The sequence below is a fragment of the Plecotus auritus genome, assembly GCF_963455305.1.
Source record: "Plecotus auritus genome assembly, chromosome: 1".
NCBI lineage: Eukaryota > Metazoa > Chordata > Mammalia > Chiroptera > Vespertilionidae > Plecotus > Plecotus auritus.
This window is the reverse complement of record NC_137770.1, coordinates 177728000-177751896: the sequence shown is the minus strand read 5'-3', so window position 1 is coordinate 177751896 and position 23897 is coordinate 177728000. Positions and strand designations below refer to the sequence as shown.

Below are 23897 nucleotides of genomic sequence, written 5' to 3'. Positions count from 1 at the left end.
CAGGGGAGGACAGTTGGGGGGGGGACCAGACTGGCAGGGGAGGGCAGTTGGGGGCCATCAGGCCTGCAGGAGAGGGCAGTTAGGGGGTGACCAGGCCTGTAGGGGAGGGCAGTTGGGGGTGGGGGTGATCAGGCCAGCAGGGGAGCAGTTAGGGGGTGATCAGGCTGGCAGGTAGAAGCGGTTAGGGGCAATCAGGCAGGCAGTAAGGCGAGCGGTTAGTAGCCAGCAGTCCTGGATTGTGAGAGCGATGTCCAACTGCCGGTTTAGGCCCAATCCCCGGCATCAGGCCTAAACCGGCAGTCAGACACCCCCAGAGGGGTCCCGGATTGGAGAGGGCGCAGGCTGGGCTGAGGGACACCCCCCCCCCATCCTGTGCACAAATTTCGTGCACTGGGCCTCTATGAATAAACATTCATGTGTAGGTGTCTGTGTGGACATAAGTTTTCAACTCTTTGGGTAGATACCAAAGAGCACAATTGCTGGGTCATATAGTAAAACTATGTTTAGCTTTGTAAAAAACTACCAATATGTCTTTCAAAGCCACTATGCTATTTTGCAATCCCTCTGATAAGAATAACAGTTCCTGATGCTCCACATTCTTGTCAGCATTTGTTGTTGTCAGTGTTTTGGACTTTAGCCATTCCCATACATAAATAGTGGTATCTCATTGTTGTTTTAATTTTTTATTCCCTAATGACAATGAGGATGAGTATCTTTTCATATGCTTGCTTATTTGCCATCTGATGATCTTCTTTGAGGAAGTGTTTGTTCAGATTTTTTGCCCAGTTTTTAATTGGGCTATTTGTTTTCTTACTGTTGAATTTTAAGTGCTCTTTGTATATTTTGGTTACAAGTCCTTTATCCCAGTCTGTGTTTTGCAAATATTTTCTCCCTTAATTTTCATTCTTTCAACAGTGTCTTTCACAGAGAAAAACATAATTTTGCTTTTCCTCAAGTGTGAGGGTAGTTTTATTTTATCATCATTATATTACTTTCTAGAACAAATTGAAGTATAGCTTTATCCTGAGTTATTCACTTACTTCACCTGTAAAAACTTTGAAGTTTAAATAAGACATTCAATAGTACATAATGTATATGTTAAGTTTTGTAGAACTTTAAATGATATATGAGGATAAAATATTTATACATTACCTTTATTTCTTAAACATTATTTTGAAACTTTCAAATGAAACAATAAAAGCCATAACATCAGATTACTATATTTTCTGTAATCCGAGAGTAAGCACTGTACACCTTTTGAAATATAAGAGCAAGATGAATTGCAGACTACACTTCAATTTTCATAGGAGGAAGAATAATTCTCTGCACTGTTTACTTTTTGACATTTTATACCAGAATTTAAAGTATTTCACTATCTTTCAAATTAACCTAAGAGAGTTGATGCGGAAAAAAACACACATCATAGAATAGCTAAGTATTCCAGCAGACATATAATGACTTACGGGTTTCAAATGAGCAAGCCAAAACCTAGGACATAAAGCAAGCCACCCATAAAGCAAGCCACTTTGCTCATTAATGGCAAGCTGGGCCCATAAACCCCACTTTTTAATTCTAGCTCAACATCCTTTTCACTCTCCAAACTGTCTACTGTGCCATTTTTCCCCAATACAAATAAAAAATTAATTTACTGACCTGATTGTACAAAAGTCTCACATAGAAAGAAGAACTAAGGTTTAATTTTCACAAAGAGGCTAGAACTACTTCCTAATTACTCATAAGTAACAATAAGAAAATATATTTATTGTTATGTAATACTTTATGAATTTAAGATATTGAAATATATTTTATCCAGCCCATAATAATTTTATAATTTATGAAAATCAGATGTTTTGCGGCAACAGGTCTAGTAATTACTATACCATACACTCTGAATATATACCATGAAAAGTTTGAATACAGATTGCTTTAGCCTAGAAAGATAGTCAACAAACTGAAAATATCTGACCCAACAAATTCTTGAAATCAATTTCTAGAATATGGAAATATTTTGACACCGCAAATTATTCTGACCAGAATAACTCCCTGCCTCGGTTAAAAATAAAATGTAGTGCTATGATAAATAAGATTTTTATGTAAGATAGAAAACATACAATATACACAAAAAAAAAACTCCTTAAATTTCAAGACCAGTATACCATCTTTAAGAAAACTTAAATAACTCTATCTTAGCTTCCTAATCCAGAAATTTTCTTTCCCAAATGATTGTGAATTCCCCAAGAGCCATAACATTATCTTTTATCCCTTAGGACTATGATACTGACATGCCTAATAAATTATTGCTGAGTGATTGAGGGAATATCATTAAATAGTACTGAATACTGCAAAGAACAACATTTCAAAGGCTCTGTAGTTTGTAAATGTCATATCATTCTTTTGCTATTGGATTTTTTTTTCTTCTTTAGATTTTACCTTCTTCAGACACAAATTTCAGATGCAGATTTTATTAAAGTACAATAGGAAAGGTCCTTATTTAAAGTTAATTTAATGTAAAGCACATTCATGGGTATGGTATTTTAAAACTATTAATTTACTATATTAAAATTGATAATAACCATGTTATCTATTTTTATGTTGGAAAGTCAACAAAGTGACCTTAAATGCAATTAAATATAGAATATACTCTAAGTTTCTATCAAATGTTTTGATTTTTCCAGGAGAAAATTTTTCTGTTCCACCCATGCCTAGATTGATTTCAAAGTTTACAAAAAAATGTGGTCTGAAAGTAGAATAGCTTCACATTGCTTTGAAACGAGGAATAATTTAGTGCAAAGTATGTGGAGAAATAATTGCTGTGTAAGAGAATGTCAAGAACCCCTTGTCAGAGCGATTGTCATTCTGTGATTTCAGGGTATGAGCACCTTTGGAAGTGGAAGCCAGGCTAAGGTAGACCCCAAGGCGTTTCGTGGCAACAGTGGAGAGGGAGAAACCAGCACTCTATGAACATGAGCCTTAAGTCCCCAGCGTCTACTCCTCAGTTTGAGAGCAAAGGCAGCCATAGTATGACTAGAAATGGAAGTTGTTTTCTAGTGAGGCACACCCCTCATCCCAGAAGGGTCTGCCACATCAAAGGTAAGGTGACTCAGGTCCTAGAATGTGTCTCTCTTCTCTACACGGGCTACTTGGTGGTTCAGGTGGGTAAACCCAGAGGTGCTGTTCAAAGTATCCCCCTGCTGAGGCACAGGCACTGACTATGGCGACCAGATGCCAGGACTGGAGCTAAAGCAGAGGCTGGCGGCACCCTCTGTGCCAGGCCTTCATGCTTGAATTACTCCATTGTTAGGAAAGGGGCCACGCAGGGAGTTCAGGGTAGCAATGGCCAAATGGTATAAGAGTATTTAACAACTTGCACAGCCATGCTAACATCTGCATGCTAAATACCAGCCCTGAAGAAGCATTTATTTTACCCACCCCCCTTCTCTCTCTCTTCTTCCCTCCCTCCCTTCTTCCTTTCTTCCTCCCTCCCTCCATTCCTTCATCTCTTTCTCCTCCCATCATCTTTCCCTATCTTTCTTTCAAATTTTAAGATTTAGTTTCTGTAACACCATTTATTTATTTATTTTTAATTCTTTATTGATTAAAGTATTACATACATCTCCTTTTTCCCCCATTGACCTCTCCCTGGCCACTCCCATCCTTCAGCACATGTCCTCACCCCCCCAAGTGTCTGTGTCCATTGGTTATACTTATATGCATGCATACAAGTCCTTTGATAGATCTCTTACCTGGCCCTGTTCCCCCCCCCCCCCCCCCCGCCCTCCCTTCCCTCTGAGGTTTGACGGTCTGTTCAGTGCTTCTCTGTCTGTGGATCTATTTTTGTTCATCAGTGTGGGAACCCCTTTCACGTCCCGCGTGGTTCAGGGTTCCAGTTCAGGGTTCAGGTTCTGGAGAAGGCCGCACACTAATGAAGAGAGAGACTAGAAAAGAGTTAATTTGGAAATATTGGGGGGCCAGGCGGGAGCCCACCTCTAGTGGGAGGACTACCCTTTGCTCTGGCCTTGCAATCCCTTTTATTGAGACTATGGGATACGCCCATAACCTTTAGGCAGGAAATTCCAATAACAGAAATTTACATAGGAGAAACAGAGGTGGAGGCTGCTTCAGCTAACAATGTTTCAACTAAACAGTGAGTGATTAAAACATTTAAGGTTGTTGACCAGCCTTCCCAGTTTCCTGTCCACATCTTTCTATTAGTGGGAGAATGATTGGTTTCCGGCATCTCCCCCATTTCTTTCCTTAAAAAAAAAAAATCTTGCATCTGCAGACCAGAAATAAACACATAAGAACAAAAAAATGTTTGAGTCCCAATTTCAATGTCCAACAGTTCTGAGTCCCAGTTTCAGTGTCAAACAGTTCCTTATGTGTATACGTCAGCAATGATATCTGGATGGTGGCAATGCAGGTCCGACCCTCTCTGGTTTGGTCCTAGGCAACCTGCAGCGACGCACAGCTGCTGACTGCAGCGCCTTCCATCTCTAGACTGTTTCTCCTCTTTGTCTTCATGGCTGGAGGATTACTGTCAATTCCTCTCTGTTGCAGGAATCCACATGGTCTTGGAGTTGTTTTCTGAAAATATACAAACATATTCTCGACCAAAAGTTAATACAGGAATCTTTTCTATAAATTTTACTTGGGATCCTTTTTATTTTTTGCCCAGACGATTTTCCTTTGGCCTATTTTGATACCATGTATGTTTTTCATTGGTGTCTTGCTGTTAGCATTACAAATGAAAATTTTTTAAAGTAAAAATTTTCTAGATGTAATTTACTTACGGAATATTTTTCCTTACATGCTATTTTTCCACTATCCCCCCTTTTTTTGATTAATGGAGGCTTTTGGAAAATTTTTTTTTATAAATTTTGGTTAATACTTTAGGAACAGCCTCTTGTACAATTAAATTTTCTGTCAAATTTAATACTTTAACAACAATTTTAGTTTACTCTGTAAAAATTAATGGAAAGGATTATATGCATCCTTGAGAAAGCCCTGAGAACTCCTAGATTTAGGTTAGATTTAGATATAGGGCAGTCACCATTAGCCACTTCTCTGTTGCTTGGGTCTCAATATGAGCTGGGCCAAGTCTCTTGTTTGTAGCTAGATCTCAATCTGAGCTGGGCTCTGTTACCTGGGTCCCGATCTTGAGCTGGACATGGGAAGCGCGAAGCAGCCATGGGGGCAGGAGACGTCCCTCAGAAGGGGTGAGGATTCAAGCCCCTGCAAGGCTGGGGGGGGTGAGGGACTGTGCCCCACCTCTGTTGATCCCCAAGTTCTCTCCTGATGGCCCCCTGCGACTGTGCCTGTCTTAGGTTGCCCCTCCCTTGAGGAGTCTTACCCGTCATTGACTAACCAGCCATCCTCCCGGGCCAAGCAGGGTGATGTGAGATTCAGTTCTGTCTCCTTGGTAGCCTATGCCCCTATGGCCTCCATGCCCAGCACTTGCCTTGGGATCCTCTCACCTACTGGCGGGGCCCTGGCACTGATCACATATCTTGGGGAACCCAGGTTTCTTCTCCAGGGAAGGCCCAGCTCACGCCATTGGGCCTAAGACAGATCCATGGTACCAGCCATCACGAGGCTTTTAACCTCAGCATAAACAGAAAGGTCAGGCAACAGCTGTGGGAGGGTCCCTCTTGTCAAAAAGGCCAATATAGAATGCTCAAGTGCCTTCCCAGGGAGGCCTTAATTCCTTTCTGGAAGGGATTAAATCCTTTCAGGTCCTTTTAAATTGCTGCCAAACATGCAAAGAATTAGTTTGTAAGTTTGTTTGGGATAATTGTTCAATATGCTGTTGTAAAATATCAAAAATTATAATGACATTGTAGAATAATATCATGTAAGGATATTCTTTGCTCTAGGCCATGGCAAGTCAATTTCAAACTGGCTGTCAATTTTTCTTTTTGTATAGACAAGGTCTTAGTTACATTTTTTGCACCTCTCCCAGGAGCAAGTAGTGATAGTCCCCTACTTTAAAGGCCAAAACCTTTATAACATCTAAAAGTAAAATATAGTTAATTTTTATTTGATAAAGCTTTCCATGCGATTTCAAGTATCAATCGGTTAAATTTCAAAAATATTTCCTTTAAGAAGAGAGAATAAATTTCCTGTATTACTCCGGGCCATTGGAGTTTTCTAAGAATCATCTCTGTTAAAGCCTTGAAATTTTAACATGGAAAAAAAACCCATCAAATATATATATATCCATATATGATTTAAAGATTATAGTACTTTTTATAATTATCTTAAGATATCAATTAGATTTTAAACTAGTTTTTGCATAGAAAAATTTGAATTAATCCTCTTTTTTAATTAGACCAATAATAAGCAACTTATTTTGAATTCCTAATTATTAGAGAAAACACAACATTTTATTTTCTCAAAAATAAGTTCTTATACTTTAGACATTTAATTACCACAACTATATAATTTCTCCCAATTTAATTTGCACTTTGAACTTTTAAAGCTGGCAAGTCAAATATATTTAGTATTTCCTAGATTAATAACACTTTACATTTTTAAGAAAAATACAAGACATAATCAATTAATAGATTCAATTCTGTCCTCTAGGTTTTTTATGAGGCAAATTTAAACTTTACTTTTTATTTGCCAGTAGCTCAGTAAAACCCCGTTTGGTTTATTCTAATGTAAATTACCACATTTTTCAAAGATGGTTCCTGGCAGGAATCTAGATTACCTGTCTGCTGGGGGAAGGGCGTCTACCCCTTCCTCCACTAACAAAGGGAGTAGCCAGTTACCTGGGCTACTTAGCTCTTTATAATTAATACATTATTTATCTATATTTCAACAATTTCTTTGAGATTCTAGAGTCAATTATAATTATTTTCAAGCATTCACTTTGGATAAATTCTATAACAGAGACAAATTTACTTATTTTCTCGTAGGCCTTAAAAGTTAATTTTTAACAAGGTTCATTAGCATTTGAAAAACTACTGTTGCTGGAATTAGCTTGAATTTCTTTCGAGAAGACTTTTTGCCATTTTTCTTAGGAAAAAAGAACCAGTTCTGGGTTTCCCATTTTCTATAGCTTTTGCAGAGAGATTCCAGCTGAAGACAATCTAAATGTCCGAAATCGGACCATGCGCGCATTCTGTCTTACAGATAGGTTCTCTCCCCATGAGCACAGAAATTCCAGACACATTTCTAAATTTTTAAGACTTTTTCATGGCGAGAAAGGAAACTTTAAATTAGCATACTGGGAGAGTGGGCTTCCATATTGGATCTCCACGTGTCTCCCTTCCCCCACATCCTGCTTACTTCGGGGGAAGTTTCAGCAACAGATCTGGCCAAATTTCTTTTCATGCCTAAAAGATAGACAGATCTTAAATTTTTTCTTTATTTTTCGCTTTCCAAAGTAATAACTAGCACCCAATTTGGCCAAGATTTGCATTACCCTGCAAATTCTTTTATAATTTTTAAACAAAACCTTAAGTAATCTCATTGCGGGAGAGCGGATAGCCCTGCCCTCTCCTGCCTTTGAATTTCTCCGCACCAGAGGCGGTTTTAGCAGTGGAGTTTCATTTCTTATTACAGATTTTAAATTCCAAATACCAATTAAGATTTTTATTTGAACAAGAAGCCACATTATTTTATAATCTAATTCTTCCCCATTAGCCTGGCTGAAAAAGACGTTCCCACCCTACTTACAGATCGCGACTCTGCAGCTAGTCCGTGGGTTTTGCATGCGGTGAATTTCCCTCACCTTTTCTCGGTGAATTTCCCTCACCTTTTTCTGGTGAATTTCCACACCTTTTTCTGGTGAATTTCCACACCTTTTCTCGGTGTAATTTTTTTTTTCTTCCTTCGCTCTTAGGCGAAAAATACCTTCTCCTCCAGAAGTCCCGCATTGAAGGCGCCAGATGTGGGAACCCCTTTCACGTCCCGCGTGGTTCAGGGTTCCAGTTCAGGGTTCAAGTTCTGGAGAAGGCCGCACACTAATGAAGAGAGAGACTAGAAAAGAGTTAATTTGGAAATATTGGGGGGCCAGGCGGGAGCCCACCTCTAGTGGGAGGACTACCCTTTGCTCTGGCCTTGCAATCCCTTTTATTGAGACTATGGGATACGCCCATAACCTTTAGGCAGGAAATTCCAATAACAGAAATTTGCATAGGAGAAACAGAGGTGGAGGCTGCTTCAGCTAACAATGTTTCAACTAAACAGTGAGTGATTAAAACATTTAAGGTTGTTGACCAGCCTTCCCAGTTTCCTGTCCACATCTTTCTATGAGTGGGAGAATGATTGGTTTCCGGCACATCAGTTTATGTTGTTCATTATATTCCACAAATGAGTGAGACAATGTGATATTTATCTTTCTCTGACTGGCTTATTTCACTTAGCATAATGCTCTCCAGTTCCATCCATGCTGTTGCGAATGGTAAAAGTTCCTTCTTTTTTATAGCAGCATAGTATTCCATTGTGTAGATGTACCACTGTTTTTTAATCCACTCATCTGCTGATGGGCACTTAGGCTGTTTCCAAATCTTAGCTATGGTAAATTGGGCTACTATGAACATAGGGGTACAAATGTCCTTTCTGATTGGTGTTTCTGATTTCTTGGCATATAGTCCTAGAAGTGGGATTACTGGGTCAAATGGGAGTTCCATTTTTAATTTTTTGAGGAAACTCCATACTGCATTCCCATCAGCAGTGCACGAGGGTTTCTTTTTCTCCGCATCCTTGCCAGCACTTGTCATTTGTTGATTTGTTGATGATAGCCATTCTGACAGGTGTGAGATGGTAGGTACCTCATTGTCATTTTGATTTGCATCTCTCGGATGGATAGTGACTTTGAGCGTGTTTTCATATGTTTTTGGCCTTCTGTATGTCCTCTTTCAAAAAGTGTCTATTTAGGTCCTTTGCCCATATTTTCTATTGGATCGTTTATCTTCCTTTTGTTAAGTTGTACAAGTTCTCTGTAAATTTTGGAGATTAAACCCTTATCAGAGATAACATTGACAAATATGTACTCCCATGCAGTGTGCTTTCTTGTTTTGTTGATGGTTTCTTTTGCTGTGCATTTATATTTCCTCCTACCTCTATGGTTTTCCTTTCCAGCTTTTATTTTTGCTGATTCTGCAGTAAATGTTGGAGTTCCTCCACAGCTCTGTCATTGACAATTTTCTCTCTCTAGTCTACTGAGAGCCTAGTCAAATTTCCCATTCACAAGTTTCAAATACCATCTGTAGGGCAAATACTTTCAAATGTGTAACCTAGACTCAGACTCCTCTTCTAAACTTTAGACCATTTTATTCAACTGTCTACTTGACCTATATGTGAGACACTGGATGCTTCTTGGGCACCTCGAATTTTGCTCTTTGAAACTGAACTGACTGCTCTTCTCTTTCATTTCAATTCCAATTATGATTTCTAGAATTAGCAGATATATCCTCAAAATATTTCCAAAGAAAATTTTCTATTCAGTTGAACATATATTTCTGTGAACATATATGATTATGAGCACAGCTTTGTGGTAGACATTGTAGGAGATTTGAAGACATAAATGTCAGTCCCTTGCCAGCAGTTTTATATTGCAGTATAGACATAAGATAATTCAAGGAAGAATGTTAAAAAAAAAAGAGGGATATATCCAGTACTTTCAAGCATTTGAAATCAGAAAAAAAGAAATTATATTCAGTTAAATACTTAGTAGTATTTGCCTTCATAGAAAAAAAAAAAGTTACGATTAAAATGCAATGTTTTTCTCATGTGGGTTTCGAAAGACCTTGTCCTCAGATTTTGCCAAGACAATAGATTCCTAGGACATTTATGATTTCTTTATTTTAACATGTGTTTGCTTTCCCTTGGCCTTCATTTTCCTAATCTCGGTTAGGAATTCTGTGCATCTCATCTGGGTTTTCCTCTTGCTCTACCCCAAAGTTCTGTCTTAATTTTCTCTGTGTTGCTCTCTGCCCTGGCCCATCCCTCTCATAACTTCTTACTTGGATGAGAGAGTTGGTCTTTGAATTGATCTGCCAACCTCAGGTGAGGCTTGCTGCACTTCCACTTGTACAATACAACTGCACAAATGATTTTTTAATGAAATCACTTGCTCAAGGATACACAACTACTGGATGGCTGAGGTAGCTATAAATTATGTTTAAAATATATCAGTGGCTCTACAAAATATCTGGGTGTTATTAAAACTCCCTCTTTTCCTTCAACAAGAATTTAGCACCTCCTTGTGGCAGCCATTCCTTGAGAAATTGAAATAGTGGGGAACAAAACAAACACACCTCCTATTTTCAAGGAGCTCACAGTTTAGTGGAAGATATTTGATACTAATCAAATAAAAATAAATATAAGTTGTCCCCCCAAAATGTATACACACTCTCTGAATAATTATAAAGGCAATTCGTTTTCAAAATTGAGCTATCAGCTGTTAAAGTGTGTATACATTTTTTGGGACACCCTATATTTAGTCACAGGCTTCAATGGTTACTGTAGTACACACTATAGTGCACCAACCACCTACCTAGATCATGGCTTCATGACCAAGGCATCCAGCTACCCACCTGCCAGATGTGTCAGCAACTGATGGCTACACTGAGCCCCACTCTGGGAATTGCTTGCAGCTGAAGGGAGCTCTCATGCACAATGGGAGTTTGACCAATGAGAGGTTGATGGGGCTTAGAAAGGCCTGACCCCCTTGCCTTGAGTTGAGGCACCTCCCCAGAGCCATCCACTGCTCCTTGTGGAACTGAACAAGGCCTCTATGATATCTGTATTGCAGTTCAACTTTTTCCCAATCCTGCTTCACTGGCCTCCTTATACATGTTGTTCCCAAGAACACTCCCCAATAAATTTTCTTCACACAACTCTCCAGGGAACATGATCTAAGACAATGTCTATTTCCAGGGAACATGATCTAAGACAATGTCTCTAAAAGAAAATTGGGTAGTACAGAAACTTGACTCCCTTGAGGGGCAGCTGGTCTTTCTTGGGCTTAAGACTCCACTACCTAATTCTCCTGTATATTCAAGGAAATAAATGAAACTCCCACCAAAATTGTTGCTAACCCCCTTCACTGCTGGATTGAATTTCATATTTCCGTTACTAGCTTTAAATCATTTAATATTGTCCCATTTTACTCTGAAGCCACTTTAATGACATTCTATTTGACAGTTTATAAATTTTTATATAGTTATTTCTAACTCTTGGAAATATGGAATCTAAATTCTTTATATAAATGAAAAAAATGTATGAATGAACACGAAAAACAAAGTTGAAAAAAGTAGGGATGGAGGGGGAAAAGGCACACACACACACACACACACACATCTTTTATAATTAAAGGAGGTAGAAAATAGGATATTTTACATTAATTGTCTCTTCGTTAATGTTATATGCTTCATTTGATAAACAAATTTTCACTATGCATCTGGGTCAATCACTAGCCCAGGTGTTTAAAAAATAAAATGATAAGAAGTAATGCTACCTTCAAAAATTGTATTCTCATTTCTATTTGGAACAAGTTACTATCAGTAAAGTTCAAAGTATTAGCTTAAATAAAAAGCTTTGCATTTGGCTATGTTATCTATTCACTTAACAAATAATCATAAAGCATCTATTTTGTGCCAGGGACCATTCTAGATACTGGAAACAGGGCAGAAATCCATGCTTCACATAGATTCTATTCTAGGGCAGCTCAGCCTAGTAATGTGCAAACAGATACAACAGGTACCGAATGCTATGGGAAAAATAAAAGAGCAAAGGGAGATAGAGTGTGATGGGCTCTGTTTCAGACAGCGTTGTCAGCAAAGACCTTTTTTTTTTTTTAAATTTCTCTATTGATTAAGGTATTACATATGTGTCCTTATTCCCCCATTACCCCCCACCTCCCATTCATGACCCCACCTCCCATTCATGACCCCACCCCCCTGTTGTCTGTGTCCATTGATTAGGCTTATGTGCATACATATAAGTCCTTTAGTTGATCTCTCCCACGTACCCCCACTGTCCCCTACTTACCTGAGGTTTGACGTTCTGATTGATATTTCTCTGTCTCTGGATCTATTTTTGTTCATCAGTTTATGTTGTTCATTATATTCCACAAATGAGTGAGATCATGTGATATTTATCTTTCTCTGCCTGGCTTATTTTACTTAGCATAATGCTCTCCATCTCCATCCATGTTGTTGCAAATGGTAAGAACTCCATTTTACCGCAGCATAGTATTTCATTGTGTATCAGGGGTCCTCAAACTACGGCCCACGGGCCACATGCGGCCCGCCGAGGACATTTATCCGGCCCGCCGGGTGCCGCTGCCTGTCCTGCTTAGCAGCCGACTCGTCCCGGGCCCGCAGTGCACATAGGAATTTGTTCATAGTTTTTTTTTAAACTGTAGTCCGGCCCTCCAACGGTCTGAGGGACAGTGAACTGGCCCCCTGTTTAAAAAGTTTGAGGACCCCTGGATGTACCACAGTTTTTCAATCCACTCATCTGCTGATGGGCACTTAGGCTGTTTCCAAATCTTGCTATGGTGAATTGTGCTGCTATGAACATAGGGGTGCATATATCCTTTCTGATTCGTGTTTCTAGTTTCTTGGAATATATTCCTAGAAGTGGGATCACTGGGTCAAATGGGAGTTCCATTTTTAGTTTTTTGAGGAAACTCCATACTGTTCTCCACAGTGGCTGCACCAGTCTGCATTCCCACCAACAGTGCACGAGGGTTCCTTTTTCTCCGCATGCTCGCCAGCACTTGTCATTTGTTGATTTGTTGATGATAGCCATTCTGACAGGTGTGAGATGGTACCGCATTGTTGTTTTGATTTGCATCTCTCTGATGATAAGTGTCTTTGAGCAGGTCTTCATATGTCTCATGGCCTTCCTTCTGTCTTCTTTCGAAAAGTGTCTATTTCGATCAGTTGCCCATTTTTTGATTGGGTTGTTTATCTTCTTCTTGTTAAGCTGCATGAGTTCCCTGTAAATGTTGGAGATTCAACCCTTATCGTTGATATCATTGGCAAATATGTTCTCCCATGCAGTGGGCTTTCCTGGTGTTTTATTGATGGTTTCCTTTGTTGTGCAAAAGCTTTTTATTTTGATGTAGTCCCATTTGTTTATTTTCTCTTTAGTTTTCATTGCCCTAGGAGCAGTATCAGTGAAGAAATTGCTTCGGCATATGTCTGAGATTTTGCTGCCTATGGATTCCTCTAGTATTTTTATGGTTTCTCATCGTATGTTTAAGTCCTTGATCCATTTCGAGTTTATTTTTGTGTATGGTGTAAGTTGGTGGTCTAGTTTCATTTTTTTTTTTTTTGCATGTATCTGTCTAATTTTACCAACACCATTTGTTGAAGAGACTGTCTTGACTCCATTGTATGTTCATGCCTCCTTTGTCAAATATTAATTGAGCATAGTGATTTGGGTCAATTTCTGGGTTCTCTATTCTATTCCATTGATCTATATGTCTGTTCTTGTGCCAGTACCAGGCAGTTTTGAGAACAGTGTCTTTGTAATACAGCTTGAAATCTGGTATTGAGATCCTACCTACTTTGTTCTTCTTTCTCAGGATTGATGCAGCTATTCGGGGTCTTTTTTTATTCCAGATGAATTTTTGGAGAGTTCTTTCTAGGTCTGTGAAATATGCCGTTGGTATTTTAATGGGGAGTGCATTGAATTTATAGATTGCTTTGGGTAGTATGGACATTTTAATGATGTTGATTCTACCAATCCATGAACATGGTATGTTCTTCCATCTATTTTCCTCTTCCTCTATCTCTTTTTTCAGTGTCCTGTAGTTTTACGCATATAGGTCTTTTACCTCCTTGGTTAAGTTTATTCCTAGGTATCTTAATTTTTTTGGTTCAATGGTAAATGGGATTGCTTTTTTAGTCTCTCTTTCTGTAAGTAAACTATTGGTGTATAGAAATGCCATAGATTTCTTGGCATTAATTTTGTATCCTGCTACATTGCCGAATTCATTTATTAAGTCTGTTAGTTTTTTGATGGAGTCTTTCGTTTTTTTTATGTGCAATATCATGTCATCTGCAAATAAGGACAGTTTTACTTCTTCTTTTCCAATTTGGATGCCTTTTATTTCTCCTTCTTGTCTAATTGCAATGGCTAATACTTCCAGTACTATGTCGAACAGGAGTGGTGAGAGTGGGCATCCCTGTCTTGTTCCTGTTCTTACGGGAAATGGTTTTAGTTTAGCACATTGAGTATGATGTTAGCTGTGGGTTTATCATATATAGCTTTTATTATGTTGAGGTATGATCCTTCTATTCCCACCTTGTTGAGAGTTTTTATCAAGAAAGGGTCTTGGATTTTGTCAAATGCTTTTTCTGCATCAATTGATAGGACTATGTGATTTTTATCTCTCAATTTGTTTATGTGATGTATCACGTTTATTGATTTGCGGATATTGTACCATCCTTGCATTCCTGGGATAAATCCTACTTGGTCATGGTATATGATCTTTCTGATGTAGTGCTGGATCCGATTTGCTAGAACTTTGTTGAGGATTTTGGCATCTATGTTCATGAGGGATATTGGCTTGTACTTCTCTTTCATTGTGTTGTCTTTATCTGGTTTTGATATTAGGGTGATGCTGGCTTCATAGAAGGAACTTGGAAGTGTTCCTTCCTCTTGAATTTTTTGGAATATTCTGAGGAGGATAGATTTTAGTTCTTCCTTGAATGTTTGGTCAAACTCTCCTGTGAAGCCATCTGGCCCCGGGCTTTTGTTTGCTAGAAGCTTTTTGATGACTGCTTCAATTTCTTCCATATTTATTGGCCTATTGAGATGTTTAGATTCTTCCTGATTGAGTTTTGGAAGGTTATATTTTTCTAGGAATATGTCCATTTTCTCCAGGTTGTCCAGTTTGTTGGAATAGAGTTGTTCATAGTATTTTTTAACAATCCTCTGTATTTCGGTGGGGTCTGTTGTTATTTCTCCTCTTTTATTTCTGATTTTGTTTATTTTGGTCCTCTCTCTTTGCATCTTGGTGAGCCTGGCTAGAGGTTCATCAATCTTGTTTATCCTTTCAAAGAACCAGCTCTTGGTTTTGTTGATCTTTTGTATTGTTTTTTTGGTCTCAATGTCGTTTATCTCCGTTCTGATCTTTATTATTTCCTTCCTTCTGCTTACACTGTGCTTTTCTTGTTGTCTTTCTCTTTGAGTTGTAGGGTTAGGTAATTTATTACCATTGTTTCTTGTTTTTTGCAGTATGCTTGTAGAGCTATGAACTTCCCTCTCAAGACTGCTTTCACTGTGTCCCATAGATTTTGGATTGTTGTGTTTTCATTGTCATTTGTTGCCATGATGTTTTTTATTTCTTCCTTGATCTCTCTGGTAACCCCGTCATTGTTTAATAGCATGCTCTTTAGTCTCCATGTGTTTAATTTTTTGGGATTGTTTTTTTTTTTAATATATTTTATTGATTTTTTACAGAGAGGAAGAGAGAGGGATAGAGAGTTAGAAACATTGATGGGAGAGAAACATTAATCAGCTGCCTCTTGCACACCTCCCACTGGGGATGTGCCTGCAACCAAGGTACATGCTTTTGACCGGAATCGAACCTGGCACCCTTCAGTCCGCAGGCCGACGCTCTATCCACTGAGCCAAACCAGTTAGGGCAAGGGATTGTTATTATTGTAGTTGATTTCCAGTTTTATGCCACTGTGATCTGAGAAGATGCTTGATATGATTTCTATCTTCTTGAATTTGAAGAGGCTTTGCCTATGACCCAACATATGGTCTATCTTTGAAAACGACCCATGTGCACTTGAGAAGAACATATATTCCACAGCTTTGGGGTGAAATGTTCTGAAGATGTCAATTAAGTCCATCTGATCTAGTGAGTCATTTAGGATTGATGTTTCTTTGCTGATTTTTTGTTTAGAGGATTTGTCCAATGGTGATAGTGGGGTATTAAAGTCTCCTACTATGATTGTATTGCTGTCAATCTCTCCTTTGATATCCTCCAGGAGTTTTTTTATGTATTTTGGTGCTCCTGTATTGGGTGCATATATGTTTACCAGAGTTATTTCTTCTTGTTGGATTGCTCCCTTTAGCATTATGAAGTGGCCTTCCTTATCTCTTGTTATGTCCTTTACTTTGAGATCTAATTTGTCGTATATAAGTATTGCTACCCCAGCTTTTTTTTCAATTCCATTCACCTGAAAAACCTTTTTCCATCCCTTCACCCTCAGTCTGTGTGCGTCTTTTTTTCTGAGGTGAGTTTTTTGAAGACTGCAGATATAGGAGTCGTGTTTCCTTATCCAATCCGTTACCCTATGTCTTTTGATTGGGGCATTTAATCCATTTACATTTAAAGTTATTATTGATAGGTACTTATTTGTCATCATTTTTATTCTTTACCCCTGTGTTCCTTCTTCGCTTCCTATTTCTTATTTTTTTTACAGCAGACCCTTTAGTATTTCTTGCATTGCTGGTTTGGTAGTAATAAATCCCCTTAGTCCTTTTTTGTCTGTGAAGCTCCCAATTTCACCTTCAATTTTGATTGATAGCCTTGCTGTGAAGCTCCTGATTTCACCTTCAATTTTGATTGATAGTATTCTTGGATTCATACCCTCCCTTTGCATGACTTTGTATATTTCATTCCATTCCCTTCTGGCCTGATGAGTTTATGTTGAGAAATCATTTGCTAGTCTGATGGGGATTCCTTTGTAGGTAACTTTCTGTCTCTGGCCACTTTTAAGATTCTTACTTTGTTGGTGGTGTTTGCCAATTTAATTATAATGTGCTTTGGCATCGGTCTTTTGGGGTAAATTTTGCTTGGGACTCTGTGAGCTTCTTGGATTTGTGTTGGTTTTTTCTTCCCTATATCAGGGAAGTTTCTGTCATTATTTCGTCAAACAGGTTTTCTATTCCTTGCTCAGTTTCCTCTCCTTCTGGAACCCCTATTATGCGGATGTTGTTTTGTTTTGTGTTGTCCCAAAGTTCCCTTAGGCTCTCCTCCTGCTTTTTAATTTTTTTTTCTAGAAGCTGCTCTACTTGGGTATTTTTTCCTACCTTGTCTTCTAGCTCACTGATGCAGTCTTCTGCTACTTCTAGTCTACTCTTGATGCTTTCTATTGAGTTCTTTACAGCAGCGATGTCATTTTTCATTTCTTCTTTGTTCTTCTTCATTTCCTCTTGGTTCTTACTTGTATTGTCAAATTTGTCTTCCATTATTTTCAGCCACCTTATGACCATTTCTTTCTCTGAATTCTTTCTCTGACAGGTTGCTTGCCTCCACTTTGTTTACTTCCTTTTCTGGTGATGCCTGCTTTTCTTTCATATTCGGGCTGTTTCTGTGTCTCCCCATGGTCTCTCTTTTCCGGCTGTCTGGTTATGTAGTTCTCTCTCTCCTGTGTTGATTTAAAGGCACAAAATACAACACAACCAGGTACAACACACAAGGCACTGAACAGAAATGTACTCACGATATTAATAATCCCAATTAAATGTGACCACCAGAGAAAGGCAAATTAGGGGATAGGAGAGAAAGAAGAAGAAAAGAAAAAAAAAGAAAAAATGAGTGCCAAAATGAAATTGGGAAAAGGAAAAAAAAAGTAAGAGAGAAAAGAAAGAGAATAAGAAAGAAAAGGGGAACAAACTATATATATGGGGAAAAAACTCCAATAGAACAGCCACTAATCCCAGCAAATGCCAGCAACAAGTACCTGGAGATGGATACAAACTACAAACAACAACTAATATCAAGCGAGGCAAGGGAAAACAGAAGCAAAAAACAAACAAAAACAAAGCAAACAAAAAAACACATAAAAAAAAAAGAATAAGCAAAACAATCTCACAAACAAGCATAAAAAAGCAATATAATCAACATTCAAGTGAACAGCAACAAAAGGACAGAGAGAAAAACAATGTTTTGGATAGTGAAGACAGAGAAGAGAGAGGTGTGTATGAACTCGGAGCAGGGGATTTGAAATTAGATATATAAGTAGGGTGAAATTTTGACAGGGGGTAAAAAGAAAGAATAGGGAGAATCTAAAGCAGGAGAAGGGTAAGAGAAACAGGACAACAAAAGGGGAAAAGTTAGGAAGAGAGTGATAGCATAAAGGTAGAGTTGAGATAGAGTAGATGATGCTAAAGGAAAGATGAAAATAGAATGTCGAACACTAATCTCAAAGTTAAATAAAGAGAAAATAAAATGACACTTTTTTTAAAAAAAAGGTAAAATAGTAGTAGTAATAATACTGATTGAAAATAAAAATGTAATAATTAAAAAGGTAAAATTAAGTGAGGATAAAAGAAAAAAATAGTTTCTTAAGTAAAAAATGAAAAAAATAAAATAAAATAAATGAAAATAAAATGTGCAGTAGTGAAGGTCATTCACTTCCTCTATTGTTCTGTTTGGCACACCTGTTTCCCAGTCAGGACAGTATTGCAGTTACCTGCATTCCACTGCTCCTCAGTGTTGTAAGCCAGTCCTGAATTTTTAGCAGGCGGTGTGTCTTACTCTCTTGTATTCCTTTATTTGTGATTACACAAGGGTCAATTTGTGATTCAAACCCTGGGTGGAAGTGTTTCTGGATTGACCTCTGGGTCTATAGGTCCTCTTTAGCCTGTGCTTAGATCCTGCTTTTCCTGTGGCACTCAATACCAGTTTGTGGGAGTGGGTTGCCCCAGAGCTGGTTCTCCGACGGTCACTCCCCGCTCCAATCCCCAGGTTCCAGAAAAACAACTTTCCCCTGCAGTCTCCTAGGGTGTCCCCAACTGGGTGATCCCATGCTCAGGGCTCAGCAATCAGAAGCAAGGATTTAAAGAGGAGAAAGCACAAGTCTGTGAACTCTGGGGATGCGCATAAGTCTGCACAGTCCTTCCTTCCCCTCGCCTTCCCCCTCCCCTCCGTGTCCAAGCAGCCAGCACACTTTTAAAATTTTTAGGCTGTCCTGTGTCTGATCAAAATGGGCTGCTTTTAGAGATCCCCTCTGTGAGCAGCTCTGAGGACCCCCTTCCACATTCATGGATCACGCCAGCCCCAACAGCCATGGATTTTTCTAGGCACAGACTTTCCCTGGTCCTCCAGCTCCCGCAGTGCATGTGTTTCTCTGTCCTGCTGGGACCAGAGACCTCACCTTATCCCAGGTGAAATCTGACCTTTCTGTGGTGGAGTGTAGAGCTCCTCTGAATCCGCGTGTTTGCACCAATTGGGGACCGGTGCTCTGGGGTTTGCAGCTGTTCCGTGGGTGCCACAGTTGTAGATTTTCAGGCTTCCAATAACATACACTTTCCCCTTCAAGATGGCGCAGTCTCCGCATCCGATCTGGTGGCTCCGGGAGGGAACCCAGCAGCAGTGGGGGCTGCTCGGTCAGGGGAGCCCCGTCCAGCAGTTCCCCACAGTCTCCTGAGTATAGCTGTCCCTTAACTCACCAACAGACACTCCCCGTGCAACCCTCAGCTGTTCTTTCTATCTGCTCCGGGACAAGGCTCGGGACATGTCTGTCTATTCCACCACCATTTTTTTTTTTCCCTCTCAGTGAATACCTTTTTGATGTCATTTGAGCAGACAGATAAGAATGGCATGGACCTATTGTACCAGAGGGAAATTCAGAAGAATGGCAAATATGAAAAACACTATTGAGACCCTTCCTGTGAAACAAAGCAACCATCTATTACCACCTCTTATCATTCACCAATTAAAATAGAGAAGTATCAATAAAATATATTTAAAATAAAATAAAATAAAATAGAGAAGTTACCTGCATGTCCCCATTTCCTAAACTGTCCAATTTGACATATGACATAGTATTGTACTGAAAAGATGACCTGTCTATAAATAAATATTTAAGCCAAAAGCAAATGGCTGTTACAGCAGAGGGAATGAACCCAGAACTCTGACATGAGAAAGGAGGTTCTTTTGTACCACATTCTCCTTCCTTCCCTCACAATCTACCTTACCTGCCTCCTATTCCTAACTCCAACAGCTTTTCACCATCTTCCAGTGTATGTCCTTTAGGATGCCTTTCTACATTGAGGCATTCTAGATGCTTTAAAAAATCTCAGTCTGCTGTTCATGAAGAGGACTAACATAATCTCTCCTAGTCTGTCTGGGAAAAAGGAGGTCTGTCTGGAATAGAGGCAGACCTATCCCACTTGACTCTCAGACCAAGATCAAAGATGTGGATCTGGTTTTCAGGCTAACAAGATGGCAGAATGTTTTAAGGAAGCATGTATTGTAAATATAATTTGCTACACTGACTTTCAAAGGTTCATACAACTTATCAATTCCCAAAATATATTTTAAGAACATCTAATTGGGTGGGATATTACTAATCACTCAAAGAAAACCTGCCCCAAACCTAATCTGGTTGTTTGGTCTTCTTGTCCTTACTACCTAGGCTTGAATAACATTCCTATCTGTACTGTGAAGGATGATGAGAGCTCATTGAGATCATTGTGGGATGTTGACCAGTTCAACCACTTAGAGACGACGGAAAACATACCATTTGCCCAATGCAGTCACCCACCCAGCACTGCAGCTCTGGAGAGCCCAGTCAGAGGAATCTCACCAGCCCCGAAAAGTGCCAGCATGCATCCCCCACGGCCTCATTCTGGTGAGTCCCACTCAACTGATGAAATCTTTCCTGAGGCCTCCTGCAAACTATCAGGGAATGGTGGGAGTGAGTGGTTGGAAATCTACATGATTGCTAATATAGCTGCAGTGATTTTTAAATAGCCATGAAAACTTCTCACTGTGAAATAGGTTATCTATAATAATAAAAGCGTAATATGCTAATTAGACCAGATGTCCTTCTGGACGAAGCTGGGGCTGCGAGGGAAGCCTGGGTCCTGGGTGCCAGAGGGAAGCCCATGCCAGCAGCTGGGGCAAGGAAGGCCTACTCTTGCATGAATTTCATGCATTGGACCTCTAGTTCATTATAAAAATGTTTCACCCCTCTAATTTCAATTCAGTAGTTCAAAAGTGTTAATAAATATTATAATAATTATTCATTGTACCCAAGACATATTTGTGTGGTTCTAATCTCTAGTTCCTCCAAATTAGTTAAGAGATACCAAAAATGAATCTTTAGTCTGCATAGATAGGGAAACTACTTCTGACAAAAAGTGAGTTGGGGAAATGCAATAGGCATGGAATTTCATGTTTACATCTTCCCCACTGAGTGGCGAAGTCTGTGTTCTTGCCATTGATATCTCCCCAGCTTCCAGCACAATGCCTGGTCTTTTGTAAACAATTCAATGAATTAATTAATGTTTATCGAATTGAAACGAAGCAAGATTAATCAAAAGTATAGCATAATACTCTACCAGTGTGGTTCAGTGGTTGAGCATCAACCCATGAACCAGGAGGTCATGGTTCAATTCCCAAAATATATTTTAAAAAGTACAGCATAATGATTAGAGTTAACAATACTGTATTGTATATTTGAAAGTTAAAAGTTAGCTCTTTAAATTTCTCACCAAAAGAAAAAATTGTAACTATGTGAAGTGATGTATATTAACTAAATGTATTGCGATAATCATTTTGCTATGAGATCATTATGTTGTACACATTAAACCAGTGGTCAGCAAACTCATTAGTCAACAGAGCCAAATATCTACAGTACAACAATTGAAATTTCTTTTGAGAGCCAAATTTTTTAAACTTAAACTTCTTCTAATGCCACTTCTTCAAAATAGACTCGCCCAGGCCGTGGTATTTTGTGGAAGAGCCACATTCAAGGGGCCAAAGAGCCGCATGTGGCTCGCGAGCCGCGGTTTGCCGACCACTGCCTTAAACTAATAAAAAAAAAAGGCACAGTATGGCAAAATCTAAAGATTAAGGTAAAATAGAAGGAATTCTGGATAGTAGAAATTATATCCTGTTCTCTTTCTCCTCCCCTGTACAATTACATGCTATACTAAAATTTCGGAGCATATGAAAATTATCTATATATATATAAAAAGCCAGTGACCATAATGCCATAACGACTGGAATGACCGGTCACTATGACGCCCACTGTGGCCAGCAACCGACCCGATCAGGGGGTGTGGCCAGCAGGCCAACCTCCCGCAGAACCTCCTCACAGCGAGCCTACCCCTGATTGGATTCTTCCAATCAAGGGCGGAGCCATCCAGCCAAATGCCCCACCGCGCCTGCCCTTCTCCCCGGCCAGCCTCACCCACCACGATAGGACAGCAGACCCTCCCCCCAGCTGGCCCAGCCCCTGATCGCACCCCCCACCCCAATAGGGGGCAGGGCTGGCTGGCCAACTTCCTGCACTCCCTCCCTCGGCTGGCCCTGCCCCCATGGGCCTCCAACACCTTGATCGGCCCACAGCCTGTCCCCCAGCCAGCCCTACCCCTGATCCCTCCCCCTCCACCCCAAAAGGGGGTGGGGCTGGCTGGCCAACCTCCCACAGCCCCTCCCCCTGCCTGGCCCCACCCCAGATCGGAACCCCCACCCCGATCAGGGGCAGGGCTAGCTGGCCAACCACCCATGGCCCCTCCCCCAAGCTGCTGTCCCCCAATCAGCCCCTCAACCCCAAATGGGGGCAGGGTCTACTGGCCTATAGCTCACTGCCCCTTCCCCCAACTGGCCTGGCCCTGATCAGGCCCTGATTGGGGTGGGCCAGCTGACCAACCTCCCACCATCTCCTCCTCCTGACTGGCCCAGCCCCGATCCACCCTGATTGGGGCCGGGCCGGCCGGACACCACCATGCATGAATTCATGCAATGGGCCTCTAGTTTTGGTATAATATGGTAAAATATGTACCTTTCAAAAGATAATAAGAGGGATCACTAACAGAGTACTTACTATGTGATTCCATTCTAAGGTCTGCATGCTTGTTAACTCATTTTAACTTTTATTTAGGAGTTCCTCTTCCCACCTTTCCACCAGCAATGAAGAATCAAAGTCCACTTATTCCACCTTCCTATAGTGTCCCTTCTTATACTGTAAAGTGTAGGAATTTAAAAATCACATTGTAGGAGTCCTATGATGGGAATTAGGTATTGCCATCTGGCAAAATTTATATCACAGATGTCGGGCCGAGGTCATCTTTTTGATTTATGTCTGCTATCAAGTATGACTGGAGTCAAAGATCTTTTTGTTTTTTGCTACAACATCTCAGTGTTCAGATTCTGGATTTATAGAAGTCAAAAGGCAAAGTCAGCCAATAAGATGGCTTTTGGATTGAAGCAGTGATCCAGTGCCTAATCTTTAGCCTCATGGATGTTGTGATAGCCACTGAAGTGGCCATGACCTCCTGACTCCCCTCCTTTCCACCTGTGATAAAGGCTGTGCCTCCGTGGTAGGATAGGTGCATGATGTTGTTCTTGAAATGATTTATGAAGGGTCGAGACCAGAGTTCACTGATCCAGCCCTTCCAATGATATTAGAAACAACCAATTCCCTGTATTATTTTTGCTTAGAATAACTAGAGTGGTTTCTGTTTCCCACAAGAGCTCTCTTAATAGATTCACACCCATGACTTTGTTTTCCATACTCTAAGTAATGAATTCAGTTACTATTGGGTATATACACAAATTTTTTTTTCACATTTAAAAGAATTGCTGTATTTACTATGGCTTCAGTAAAAAAGATAGCATCACATAAACAGGATATATCTTTAAATTGACGCAAGGGAAATTTAATCAAATGTTTAAGTAGTTTTAGGGTAATTTAGGGGGATTTAGCTAGATGATTGTATGAAATGGGTAGGGTTGAGAGACTGATGAAACAAGAAATCAAAGAATCTAATTCTAACTCAGCATACATCTTCACTTTCTGTCTACAGAGCAAACAGCACACATACAATCTCTGAGATTACGGAAACCAGAGAAAAAATTATTTTACACTGAAATATGTACTTTCAAAAACAGTTTACTCAGATCAAGAAAGCTCCTGTAGTGTTTCTTTATATCATCTTCCTGGCCATAGAATTCATTT

The 23897-nt window shown here is 39.7% G+C and overlaps 1 protein-coding gene across 1 annotated transcript in view; it reads left to right on the top strand.

The window, feature by feature from the left end:
• Positions 1-2963: 2963 nt before the first annotated feature.
• Positions 2964-23897, top strand: part of LOC308245498 (uncharacterized protein C4orf17) — a gene marked incomplete at both ends in the record, with an annotated part of 43708 nt that continues 22774 nt past the window's right edge. Inside the window, 2 exons of the mRNA XM_080662849.1 lie at positions 2964-3090; positions 20346-20561. Of these exons, the coding sequence (XP_080518975.1) occupies positions 2964-3090; positions 20346-20561 (343 nt within the window). The remainder of the gene's footprint in view (positions 3091-20345; positions 20562-23897) is intronic.